This window comes from Micromys minutus, assembly GCF_963924665.1.
Source record: "Micromys minutus genome assembly, chromosome: 28".
NCBI lineage: Eukaryota > Metazoa > Chordata > Mammalia > Rodentia > Muridae > Micromys > Micromys minutus.
The window spans coordinates 39,429,842-39,443,144 of NC_137963.1; the positions used below are offsets into that span (position 1 = coordinate 39,429,842).

Below are 13,303 nucleotides of genomic sequence, written 5' to 3' on the forward strand. Positions count from 1 at the left end.
AGGTTCTTATGCCCCATCTTCCTGTTTCTCTTCTACCCCTTTCCGTGGCTTCTGCATGTGCCTGTCTGGGTTAAGAACGGGAGCAAATGCCGGAAGGCTTGGACTCGCTTGTTCTTGGAAAGCTGTAGCCCTGGCTGAGGGGCTGTCTCCTCTTTACTCACCTTTTCTGGGGAACAGAGAAGCTGAAGCCCTGGTTTCCGAAGGGTCCTGATCTCTTTTTACTAAGATGCATAAATAAAAGGGACGGAGAGCAACAGTTTGTGGAGGGTTTCCTCAAGGGCATCTGTGTTTTACAAGGCCTTCTTGATTTTTTCCAAGGCACTGGATTTCAGAGTCTTGCCAGATGTGATGAGAGCCCCAAAGCCCTGTTTGTGGGAGAATGCGTAGGCAGAACGTCGAAGGCTTGGGTGTTTTACTTTGATCAGGACTGGGGGTGGCGTTGGATGTTTCAAGCAAAAATGGATCCTGTTCAGAACCTGTATCCAGAGCATTGGGGAGCAAGGTTTTCAGACATGGAGGCCAAGGCAAAGGGGATGGCGAGGTGCATCTGTGGAGGCTCCCTTCTTCTTCCACTCACCTTGTCAACGTTGACAGGCCAGAGTAGTGGCCTGAGAAAGTTGTAGCCAATCAAAGGAATCAAACAGAGGACGGTGCTGAGGATGAGGCATAGCCACATCTGTGGCTGGATGAGATTGTTCCTGGCCACACCTGTGGGCAGTCAACCAAGAAAGAAGAGGCTAAAACAGCTTGGAGAAGGAGGTGCGGTCGAGTGGGAGAAATCGGCCAGCCCACAGCTACACCCTAGTCCCCAGAAGGAAGGTCCTGAGCTTCAGAAAGTGCACTGTCCTGAGAGGCACTGTACAGTCCAAGTGACAGTACATTTCCCACTCTTCACGGCTACTCAGCAAGCGCAGCCTGTCCCTCTCTGGCAAGAAGCTGTGATGGTTTGTGTGCCCTGTCTCCCTCTAAAGGCAGGGCTGGGCAGAGCAGGGCTGGGCAGAGCAGGGCTGGGCAGAGCAGGGCTGGGCAGAGCAGGGGCGAGAGGGTAGGTTATAAGGGCACCCTTGTGCACTTGTGCAGAAAAAACGAGAAAGCACTGTGGCCTGCAAGACAGTTCAGAGGACAGCATGCCACCATGCCCGGTGACCTGAGTTCTGTCCCTGGGATCCACACGGTAGGAGGTGAGAACCAACTCCTTGGTTGTTATTTCTGTCTGCCTGTCTGTCTCTGTTTGTCTGTCTCTCACACACAGTAAGTAAATAATTATATAATAAGTAAACAAATACATAAATGTGATAAAACTAAACGGTAATAGAAAGCTTTGGAGGAAAAAAAAAGAGCTAGTGGCAGCAAGGGGGAGAACCTGAGCACACATGTCGATACTCTGACCTTTCTGAGAGAGAAAGAGGCAGTGAGGCACGTCGTCCGAAAGGACTGCACTGGAATTTCAGGTCATTTGTTTGAACAAGCAAACAAACAGGCTGGAGAGATGGCTCAGCGGTTAAAAGCACTGGCTGCTCTCCCACAGGACTTGAGCCTCATTTCCACCACCAACATGCATGGCAGCTCACAGCGGGAGCCCCGGTTTCTGAAGGGCCATCACCCCTTTTTCCCAAGTTGCAAAAGAGCAATGGCTGACTGGAACTGCAGGACTGGGGGTCTGCTACCCTCACACAGACACACATCCAGGCAGCATGAACCAGTGTGAGTCATTCTTGCCCTGTTGCTTGGGAAAGTCAAACAATCTAAAATACTTGAAAAAAAAATGGGTAAATTCTAAAGTTAAATGTTTTCCTGGAGAGGTTCTGCACCCGTTTTCCAAGCGTCATAATATAGAGTTTCTCAGTAGACATTAAATTAGCATTCCACTAGTCCCTCCCCATGCCAAACACTGGCTGGTCAGGTCTTACCTAGGAAATTGAAGATGCTGGGGAACAGCAGACACAGGCCATCACTGCACAGTAAGAACAAGATGCAGAAGTAGAGCCCCAGGCTGCCCCACGTGAAGGCGTGGTTTATCAACGTCCAGGAGGTTGTCCTCAGGGCGATCTGAAAAGCAGTAGTCCATGTGTGGTGCTGTTTGATTGACAGCAGCACCCCTGTCCTCGGAGCCTGCAGCCGAGGGTGCTCCCTGTCACCCCTGTCACCCCCCTTTCCTACCCCCGGGCTCCCCGCCCAGTCCCCGGGCAGCGTTTCGAGGGGCCACACCTGCATCGTCATAACCCAGATCAGGGTGGTCTGCACTATCAGGGAGAAGGACTGGAAGTCGGAGATGTCCTTCCCGTCACTGCGCTCTGAGTTGAAGACGGTCCCCATGGGGACAAAGAACAGCACGAAGGAGCTGTAGATCCCATGCAGCAAACACTTAATGAATTTCTTCTTGTTGAAGTACAGGTTGCGCTGTCCTGGCTCATACAGCTCTGGGTAGCAGAGACTCCATGTCTCACTCACGTCCTGGAAAGCCCACAGGAGAAAGGAAGGTCAGGGCCCGCCCACAGGTCCCGTCCATCCAGCCTCAGAGTCTCAGGGCTTTCCTCACAGAGTGCCTGGAAACAGAGCCTGGGAGCAGAGCACTGACCGCAGTCCTCTAGGTGAGGCTCTGCAGGAGAAGGAAGCTTCCGGATGGTCTCAGAGACTGGAGGCACTGGGAGGCAGTTAGGATTTGGGAGAGGCAAAGGGGGCGATTTGGCTCTGGGGCAGGTAGAAAGGAGGGCTGAGCTTGGGAAAGGGGAGGAAGTAGGGTTTAGACCCTGAGAAGTAAGTGTTCCTTTGGCTTAATGCTTTGTGTCAAAAGCCAGTGGGCAGAGGTTGAAAAATCCATTAGGATTAGCAAGTCCTCATCTATTGTGTTCCTCTTTGGAGACTTTTCTACCAGCGTGCCCAGAAATGGAGGTTGGTAGAAGAGTCAGGGAGAGAGGTATCATGACTCTTACTGCAGAGGTAATTTTTAAGAGACACTATTCTGTAAACCCCACCCCTCAATTACCTGGCAGTAGCCAGGTAGGCTCCGCCCCAGTGACCTGACACTATAAAAGGGGCTGCTTGCCCCCTCCTCTCTCTCTTGGCCTCTCTTGCCTCCTGGCTCTCTTGCTCTCCCACCCCTATCCCTCCTCTTCCCCTTCCCTTCCCTCTTCTCCATGTGCTCATGGCTGGCCTCTACTCCTCTATTCCTCTCTCTCTCTCTCTCTCTCTCTCTCTCTCTCTCTCTCTCTCTCTCTGCCTCTACCACCCTCTTAACTCTCCCATGACCTGAATAAACTCTATTATGTACTGTACCATTGTGTGGCTGGTCCCTCAGGGGGGAAGGGATTCCCAACATGGACCCCCCAGAGGCATTCCCCTTACCCCCAGGCCTTGCCTCACCTCCATGGGCCATATGCCCCCCACTCTCTTCATCCTTCCCCTAACATTGGTGCCGACTTGGAGCTTCTTTTCACAACATTGGTGCCCTGTGACTTTTCCTTTCATTGGTGCCCCGTCATCTTTTCCTTACACACGGTGCCCCAGGTTGGTTTCCTGTGTCTTAAGATACTATGCCCACAGCACCACAGCAGGCCTTACAAATAGCCCTGAGGTCTTTCAGCAGCTGTCTCTCCCTTTCTCAGTTTCTTGCTTTACCAAGTCTTGGCTCAATGGCCGTGTTCCTCTCACCCCACTCTCCCTAATGATACCACCCAGGGATCAGTTCCCCTGCACTGGAAATGCTCACCTTCGCACCTGCCTCCTTCCCTGCTCTGTGAGACCAGGATCTCAGCCCCGTCTTCAAGGCCTGCTCCTGGGTCTTACCTTTTCAAACAGACTCAAGCCCAGGACAGGGAGGGAGGTGTAGACGAGATTGTAGAAGGTGATAAACCAGATGTCGTAAACTGTCTGGAAGAGCATCAAGGAGACTTTTTAGATTACTCTCTGCACGAAGCCCCAGCTCTGCCTCTCGGGTCCAGTGCAGCCCTCTCCTGGTCCCCCACCACCTACAAATCTAAAGAGCGCTTGATTAGTTTCTAGAAATGTAATGCAGAGTCCCAGTCTTTCTTTTTCTCTGCTTGGTGGCGTCCAGTGGCTTCTGCAACCCTGAACATTTGCAAAGATGCAATGACTCTTCTCCAACTTGGTGCTTCACCCTGGCACCCACCGAGGTTCCTTTCCTTATTATCTACAAGGCTCACACCTTGGCCCAGAGTAGGACTGGGGTGTATCATTCCATGCAGTCTGCTGGTTTGATAGTAAACCCTCAGGTTTTTCTCCCGCTGTGGTGGTTTTTATGTGCTTGCTCCAGGGAGTAGCACTATTAGAAGGGGTGGCCTTGTTGGAGTAGGTGTGTCACTGTGGGTGTGGGCTTTAATACCCTAGTCCTAGCTGCCTGGAAGCCAGTATTCTGCTAGCATCCTTCAGATGAAGATGTAGAACTCTCAGCTCCTCCTGCACCACGTCTGCCTGGATGCTGCCATGTTTCCACCCTGATGATAGTAGACTGAGCCTCTGAATCTGTAAGCCAGCCCCAATTCAATGTTGTCATTATAAGAGTCGCCTTGGTCATGGTGTCTGTTCACAGCTGTAAAACACTAAGACGCCAGGGATACCTTGAAAGACTCCCAAAAGGCTTCTCACAGGAAGAAGGGATCTTTTATAACATAAAACCCCACATTTCCTCTAGGTTGTGATTTCATCGTCAAGTGTGAAATTCATTTTTTATAGGAACAATTCAGTATGTGTTGGGGCAGACCTGGCAGCTGTAGTTCTGCTGTCATGGTCCAAGAGGCTCCTGGAGGCTAACCCAGTATTTAGTCTACGCTGTATGGATGATGTATCTGGAACGCTGCCATATTCATCGACAGACTATTTAAGGACTGTGGGTGTGCAGAATGTAACTATCATAGCTTTATAATCCTGATGACTTAAAAATAAAGATCGATCTCCCAAATTATAATCATAAAATTAAAAATCAGTATTTAAAAGGGGTGAAGCCCAGTTCCTGAGGGCCTGACACCCTCTTCTGGCCTTTGAGGACACAAGGCATGCACAAGGTACATATACATACATGCATGTACATACTTATGCATATAAAATAAAACGTCTAAAAGTATCGGGAGTGGAGAATTAGTAAGGCATTGTAGAGAACGACAACAGGAGAACCTTCTCAAGGCAGCAGTCAGTAACGGAACCGTTATGACCTGGAGATGCAAGGCCAATGGAGGTTTGGGATTCACGCTGGGCGAAGAGATGGGTGGCAATGCTTTCTATACAGGCCTCTGGAAAGCGACTATGGACGTCTGGCTAGCTGGCCTCTTACCTGTGCAGAGAAGCCATTGAAGAAGGCGTACCAGAAGTGCACCAGGGTGAAAGCAAAGTTTTTGTAGAAGAAGTAGCTGAGAAACTTGCACATGCGGTTGTACGACCAGCGGCCGTGCACCAGGAGAAGGCGCTGAAGATACCGGAACTGGCAGAAGGAAAAGTCACTGCTGACTGTGGCCTGCATCCCTTCGTGGCCGCTGATGCCGACCCCGATATGGGCAGCTGAAACGGAAGCCCAGGCGTTTCTAAGACATGAAGGGTCTGCTGGGTTCTTACGCCGGACATGCAAAGGGAGCGTGGAGATGAGGTTGTGCAAACCTTTGTTTTACATTTGGCAAATGCTGCTATGCCCAGTTAGAGCTGTGCCTTCTTAGTGGGCTCTCCTCGGGACTGACTGCTCTTTCCCCACACCCAGGGAAACAGCCCCTTTGTTTTGGGTTCTGTCGTTTAGACTGCTGGATACTATACAGCCAGCGCCAGAAGGCTGCCCTTCATCCCACCTGGATTCTTTCCTACTGTTTAAATAATTGTGATTGAAATTCCTTGTTATTCACGGAAGCTACTTAAATAAATTAAGAATCCGGGATGAATGCTGATCCAACACAATATTTCATTACCTACCGTTATCTCGGGGGCTAAAAGCCAGCTGTTCAGAGAGACAGGCAGTATACACATGTTGCTAGTGAGAAAGAAACTTGCTAGATAAAGCAAGATTGTTTTTGACAGAATATAAGACCGAATTTCCTGAAAGTTTTAATTACTTGGTGGCAGTTCACTCTTGCGCTCACATTGACTGATTTTTCTCCAGTACACCCACATTTCTGCTTAACAGGATTAACTGAGTTTTCCTGTCCTTTATTCTTTGCCAGAGACAGGGTTTTTCTGTGTAGCCCTGGCTGTTCTGAAACTCACTTGGTAGAGCAGGCTGGCCCTGAACTCAGAGATCCACCTGCCTCTGCCTCCCGGGTGCCGGGATTAAAGACATGTGCCATGACGCCTCACCAGGATGACTGAAATCCCCCAAACCCCAGACACTGAACCAGGACCTCTTTCTAGGGTTGAAGCAGAGGCTGGGCTATCCGGCCATCTTTCCTGCATAGTGAGGTTTTACTCACGCCTCACCGATCAACACATTTCTGGACATGCACTTGAAATTGAAGCAGAAAAGTTTAGCTACTTGCTTTTACTGATATGCATTTTAGTAAATCACCGCCTCCCCTCCCGCAAGGGGAGTCATGGCAGGTTTTAAGGAGCACAGCCCACAGACGTCAGATGAAGGAAAAAGGCTCTGGCTCCTACGCAGAGGCGCTTTCTGTGGACCGGAAGCTGTCTCAGTGGTGTGGCAGCTGTAGGGCCGGCTGTGAAGCCAGGTATGCCCGGACTCACACACCTTTGTGACGTACCTCCCTTTATTGTGTAAGTGAATGAATCTCACTGTGTGTGCCTGTGAATGCACATGTAAGTGAGAGTCTGGAGTGCAGGAGTTGCAAACAGTAAACACATACTTCATATGACAGGTAGAGTATGAGCCAACGCCACAGGACCGTTCAGGTCAGTTTGCCCACGAAGGAAGGGGGGGTAAGCCATGAATGGGGACTATAGCCCACCTCCCCTCACGTGCCTTTGATCATGCCGATGTCATTGGCCCCATCCCCAATGGCCAGTGTCACCACCTTCTTGTATCTCTTCACCAGGTCTACCACTCGGGCCTTCTGAAGGGGTGTCATTCGGCAGCAGACCACCCCCTGGCACATGCATGCTGTTCGCAGCAGCTCGAACTCCATGTTACTTTCCAGAGCATAGGCCTGTAGCACCAGAACACACTTACTTAATATGTTACCCCAAAGTCTCTCCGGGTCAGACCTTCCCTTTGTCCTCTCCTGTCTTTTCTAGGGCAAGGTGTTCCTCACAAGGTGCTCTACCCACAAGGGGCCCACTTCCTGAGTTAGTTCTGGGTACCTCACATCTGGCTTAGCCTCCAGTGGGAAATTCTCATTAGGTCAAGTGACTTTTGAAGGGTCCTGATCCCCTTTCCCCTGAGTAGCAAGCCATGTTAGTAGAGAAAAACTCAAATAAAGAAGGAATTTTCTTGGCTTCTCTTTCTTATACTCCTGCCTGGATGGAGTAGCCTGGGAAAAGATGTCTTCCAGGTAAGGGTTCCCCAGGGAAGGGGAGTAGGGTCACTCATAAAATAGGGAAGGGATAAAATTTCCCTGAATTAGGTTGGATCTAGGGACAGTGATCTGGAATAAGGAAACAGTTGTGGCTCTGTGTTGCCCACCAGACTGCGGCCATTGATGACCAAGCCGTAGCAGCCGTTGGGCACCTCGTCAAGTGCTTTGAAAGGCATTTTGGGCTTCCTGGTGAGGTAAACGTTTATGGGATCTGATTCCAGCATAGACTCGGGTTTCATCTTCTTTCTTGCTGTCCTAGGAGCCAAAAAAGCAGTGTCAGAGTCTCATCAGAAGCTCTACAACTTGGGAAGAAAAAACTCATCCAAGGGAAAGGTGGACAGGGAGGGTCCTAGGCTCCCACGGAACAGCAGCCAGCGGAGCTCGTCTCCCGAGGCCTCTGCGCCCTGGGTTACCACTGGCCAAGAGTTCTCTGCTCACACTCTGAGTCCTTCAGAACAAGAGCTTCTCTATATAATCACCTCAACTCTTCTGGGTGTTTTGTTCCCCTTTGCTATTTCTTCTCAGTCCCCCGTGGAGGGGACACTTCTGGGGGAAAGGTGAGTGGAGAGCTTGGGTCCCCACTGCAGGTGTTTCCCATGTGCACCTGAGTTCCTGCAGCACTGTTTCCCTGTCTGTGCCTTCCACTGTGAACACGCCATCCATTTCGTCCTTGAATATCCTGCAGGAGTAGGCGATGTTCACAGCAGTCTCTATGGAGAAGGGAATATGGGTCTCATTTTGACTGGTACTCACCATGCAAGTTCCTTGGGCAGGAATAGCAGGCTCGGAGCCACTTGTCCATGTTAGCCTTGGATACAGTTAAAAGGCAGGGTGTTTTTTTTTTTTTTTTTTTCATGAACCATGACAAATTGCAGTCAAACATTAACAGGTGCGTGTCTACTTGGCTTTGCCTTAGGAGTTATTTATGAAGAGCAGAGGGGTTGCTCAGCCTTAGTTGTCTCTGAAAAGCTTCTTTGTGAGGTGTATGAGTACGCTGTGTGCACGTGGAAGTCAGAGGACAGTGTGTGCTGTGTGTGTGTGTGTGTGTGTGTGTGTGTAGGTCGGAGGACAGTGTGTACCGTGTGTGTGTGTGTGTGTGTGTGTGTGTGTGTGTGTGCTGTGTGCCGTGTGTGTGGAGGTCGGAGGACAGTGTGTGCTGTGTGTGTGTGTGTGGAGGTCGGAGGACAGGACAGTGTGTGCCGTGTGCACGTGTGGAGGTCAGAGGACAGTGTGTGCCGTGTGTGTGTGTGGAGGTCGGAGGACAGTGTGTGCCATGTGTGTGTGTGGAGGTTAGAGGACAGTGTGTGCTGTGTGTGTGGAGGTCGGAGGACAGTGTGTGCCGTGTGTGTGTGTGGAGGTTAGAGGACAGTGTGTGCTGTGTGTGTGGAGGTCGGAGGACAGTGTGTGCCGTGTGTGTGTGTGGAGGTCAGAGGACAGTGTGTGCTGTGTGTGTGGAGGTCGGAGGACAGTGTGTGCTGTGTGTGTGTGTGGAGGTCAGAGGACAGTGTGTGCTGTGTGTGTGTGTGCCGTGTGTGTGTGTGTGTGTGTGTGTGTGTGTGTGTGTGCTGTGTGTGCACGTGTGGAGGTCGGAGGACAACTTGCAGGAGTCTGTTCTTCTGCCCTGTGGGTCCCAGGTAGTGATGCTAGGTAGTCACAGTTATAGTGAAGGCACTTTCTGGGCTAGCCTGCTGGCCTGTGGATGTGGGGTGTGTGTGTGTGTGTGTGTGTGTGTGTGTGTGGATGTGGTGTGTGTGTGTGTGTGTGTGTTTTGAACAGTACTGCTACTATCTCTATACTACATTTTATAAGAATAGGCATCAAGTTATATCATTTCTTTATATTAAGAAATCTGGAATTTGGAATAAATTAATACTAGAGAAAGAATTAATATCTAAATCCTGGCTACAAATATGGTGAGAATTCAGAAAAGAAATGTATTTTTTCCCCAGAAATCTCTTCCTGGCAGTCCTTGAAGGATTCACAGGACAGTGTAGGAGAAGCAAAGGTGTCTTGAGTAGGGAAACAGACCAAACCCGTTGGTAACAACAGATTATCTGGCCCTTGACGGCCAAAGGGATGTTTACGTCACGATGTCACCATGGGTCTCTGAGTGAAGGGTAATATGGAGTCAGTGTGTGTGTGAGGAAGATTAAGTCGATGGATGTAGGCTACACTGAGTTAGTAAGGACAAGATGGGGACAGGAGACAGGATGGACGGCTGCTGAGCTAGTGTGGCAGTGGCCAGGATTTTCAGGCAAGAAGGTGGTATTTGGTAAGAACAGGCCTTGGGGACAACAGGAAGGGTGCTGTTAAAAACCCTGTTATAAAGGGACCACCACAAAGTAAATGACAGACAAACTATACAGAAGCGGAAAGGAAGATAGGCATCTGCTTAGGCCTTGATCAGACCTGCTGGTATCTGTCAAGCACAGAAGCAGAGACATTTCTCCCTGGGCAGGAGGAGGGCTGTCTGGGATAACGCCGTCCTTTACCTTGCTTATCGCCAGTCAGAACCCACATTTTAATTTTGGCTTTGCTCAGGGTGACAACTGTCTCAGGTACTCCACTCTGAAGCTTGTCTTCTATGGCTGTGGCCCCTAGTAACTTCAGACAGGAGACATGGGTAAGTGAGGTCAAGGATGAGAGCTTCACCACGAGATGCCTAGAGAGTGTATGGGCCCCAGTGTTCTGAGCTCCCGGTCCTGGACCCGGGAGAAAGACTCATCACGCTCTGCCCTGACACACGGCTGTTTGCTTTTTTTTTTTTTTTTCTTCAGACAGGGTCTTGAAAATGTATCTCTGGCTGTCCTGGAACTCATGCTGTAGACCATGCTGACCTTGAACTCACAGAGACCAGTCTGCCTCCACTTCCCAAGTGCTAGGATTAAAGGCGTGTACCACTACGCTGAATAATACAGTGTTTTAACTACACACTGAAATTTAGAAACAGGAGAAAGAAGACTCTTGCCCAAGTCGTACATGAAGCTCTGCGCCCACACCAAACCATCTTGGTACCGTCACCTGCCCCTGTACCATGGCTCGCTTCTCTGCACCTCATGTGAGGGACTTCCTGTTCCCTTCAATCCTACAAGAGTTCGAATGTCCTTTATGTTTTGATCCTACTGAGACCATCTGAAACTTCTGGAACTTTCTACCTCTCTGGATTACAAGAGTAATATTAATATTAAACCTGTTTATAGCATCCCCAAGGTGCTGACATGGGATTTAGCCCCACAGCTAAACTGAGACACTGGGAGAGTCTTCAGAAATCCAGACAGGATCTTGGCTTTCTTTTGCTGTCATTAATTTATCTTTTTACAGTAGAGCTAGCCTGGTCAGTCTTGTAACTAACACACACACACACACACACACACACACACATACACACACACCTCCTGCAAACTCTCCTGACACTCTCTTTAAGAGAACAAAGCACTGTGCTCCTGCATGCCCTTTTCCTTGGTAGCTGCTCTGTGTGGTGTCCAGAGTGGAGATAGCAGAAGCCGCTATGTTACTTCTTTCCCTGAAGCCTCCTGTGGCTTCTCACCCTTTGTCATCACACTGGCCCCGGAGGACACTCACCTCCGTCCCAGGGCTACCCTGTCCCAGCTGATCTGATCTTTAACTAACAGGTTAAGCCTGCCCTTGCTCAGGTCTGTTCTGCTACCATCATTGTGTGTGAAGAGCTGTTTGTGCAGCTACACAGTAGAGAGCTGCTTAGCCTGTCATCTTCCTGAGATGTCTTCCTCACGATGCAGACTAGCTGCCTTGTGTAAGACGCAACACACATATATAGGGAACAACATATATGTATGTATGGATATGCATATGATTTTATGTGTATGTATGTGTGTATACATATGTATATACAGACACACACATGTGTCTGTGTATATATATATATATATGTGTACATTGTATGTACATATATATCGGTAAATATAAAAAGTTTTCTATTGTTACCCACCCCCGTTCTGCAGACTCACTCCGCAGGGAGCATGCCAGTAGCCACTCCAGTGTGGAACTGGAACGCAGTCCTCTAAGCGGTTAGTTCCCAAGCCTGGTACCTACACATCTTGTTCCACCGGCCCAGTAAAAACATGACTCCGCAATCGTTAACTTATCCAACAGGTTTATATGTCAAATTCTCAGTCCACAAACCCTCTACACAATAAGCTTACACCCAAATGACAAAGATACAAGCTGCCCACCTAGATAAGATAAACTGACCCATAGAAACCCTTAAAAATAATCATAACAACCTTATCCATCTAGAGATGCGCCAGGAGAAACATCCATGGCTGCTTCCATGTTGTCTCCACTCAAATCTCGCTTTCTCCACCTCCTATCTCCTGACCAGAACTCTGTCTCCTCCCCCACTCTCTACTGTCCAGTCATGTACCATCTGGACATTAATATATATATTTATATATATATATATACCCATATATATAAATGCATACACACACACACACACACACACACACACACACACACACACATATATATATATAATTTGCTCAGTTTTTCTACTGGTATAGGACACAGTAGAATTTAGGCAGCCCTTAATAAATATATTGAGTGGAGGAAAAAATTATTTTTGTCAATTCATTCTGGATTATTGAATCTGTACATTCAGATCCTCTTTTCTTCTGGATTAACTCCTTCCTCCTCAATTCCTTTCTTCCTTCATTTTGAGACAGACCCTTGATGTTGCTATGTAGCTGAGAATGAGCCTGAAGTTCCAATCCTCCTGCCTCCCCCTCCCAAGTGCCGTGATTACAGGCACCTTCTCCCCTGCCCAGTTTCATGCCTCACTCAGGATGGAGCCCAGGGCTTCGTGTGTGCTGGGCATGTTCGACCAATCTGAATTTCTTACTTAGTCTCCCATGCACAGAAGTTTGGGGCTTTCCTGTGGAGCCTGCCTACCTTCCTCTCAGAGAAGGCCGCGTGTGCTGGTCCTGTGGCCGTCAGTGTTTAAAACCCTGCTCAGTTCACTAGCTGCCGTCCCAACCACCTCTGCCCTTGGTTTGTCTCTGGCTCTTTCATACTCACCATCAAATCTCTTTCTATTTCTTCATAGACCAGAGCTAGTTTTCTTTCCCGGTCCTGTACAGTCAGCCTGGCTTCACTATGCTTTTTAATCCATGTCTGGAAAAATGCTTTATCCAACTCTCGGTAAGCTACCATGAGGGTGCGAAGGCCTTCGCTGGCAAAATCCTGGAAGATAAAGACACGTGCCAAGTCTGAGCTGGGTAAGGCTGTGGTAAGGGTTGGCCAGACTGACTCCATAGACCCTCTCTGCCTGTGAGCTAGGATTTCCTGCTTAGTGCTGTGGGGCTAGTCTTGTACTTTCTAAGGCGTGTCCCAAGGAAGTCAGGGAAGGGACGCATGTATGGGAGACCGAGACAGGCAGATCCTAAGTTCCAGGCCAGCCGAGACTATACAGTGAGGCTGTACCTCCAAAGTCAAAACCAAACAATGTCAAAAATGCCCCCAGAAAGAAGGTTCTTTAGCTATAGTTTACCTAGAATTTGTTATGTGACTCAGGGAAAGACTAAGGTCTAGGTTTTTTTCTTCTAAGATTTGGGTGGTAATGTGGCCTTACACAGAGGACGGTGACTATGGTGTGAAAGTGGAGGGAATGGTAAACTAAGGAGGGGTTTGTTATAGGTGATAAGACATAAAAAGGCATTACTACTTTTTGCAAATACACGCCCTGGTTTTCCTTAGGTAGCACATGCTTGCAGTCTTCAGCTGAGATGCTACAGACAACGAAAGGAGATCACAGCAGAAACCTTCCTGGATAAGTTACTTTATGTTCATTCCTTGGCCACAAA

At 49.0% G+C, this 13,303-nt stretch overlaps 1 protein-coding gene across 1 annotated transcript in view; it reads right to left on the minus strand.

Moving 5' to 3' along the window:
* Positions 1 to 290: 290 nt before the first annotated feature.
* LOC308438840 (phospholipid-transporting ATPase FetA-like) overlaps positions 291 to 13,303 on the minus strand; it is a gene marked incomplete at both ends in the record, with an annotated part of 53,243 nt that continues 40,230 nt past the window's right edge. The window contains 10 exons of the mRNA XM_080940352.1: positions 291 to 476; positions 578 to 708; positions 1,911 to 2,454; positions 3,787 to 3,870; positions 5,288 to 5,511; positions 6,911 to 7,094; positions 7,571 to 7,718; positions 8,068 to 8,173; positions 9,956 to 10,067; positions 12,519 to 12,683. Coding sequence (XP_080796478.1) covers positions 291 to 476; positions 578 to 708; positions 1,911 to 2,454; positions 3,787 to 3,870; positions 5,288 to 5,511; positions 6,911 to 7,094; positions 7,571 to 7,718; positions 8,068 to 8,173; positions 9,956 to 10,067; positions 12,519 to 12,683 — 1,884 coding nt within the window. The remainder of the gene's footprint in view (positions 477 to 577; positions 709 to 1,910; positions 2,455 to 3,786; positions 3,871 to 5,287; positions 5,512 to 6,910; positions 7,095 to 7,570; positions 7,719 to 8,067; positions 8,174 to 9,955; positions 10,068 to 12,518; positions 12,684 to 13,303) is intronic.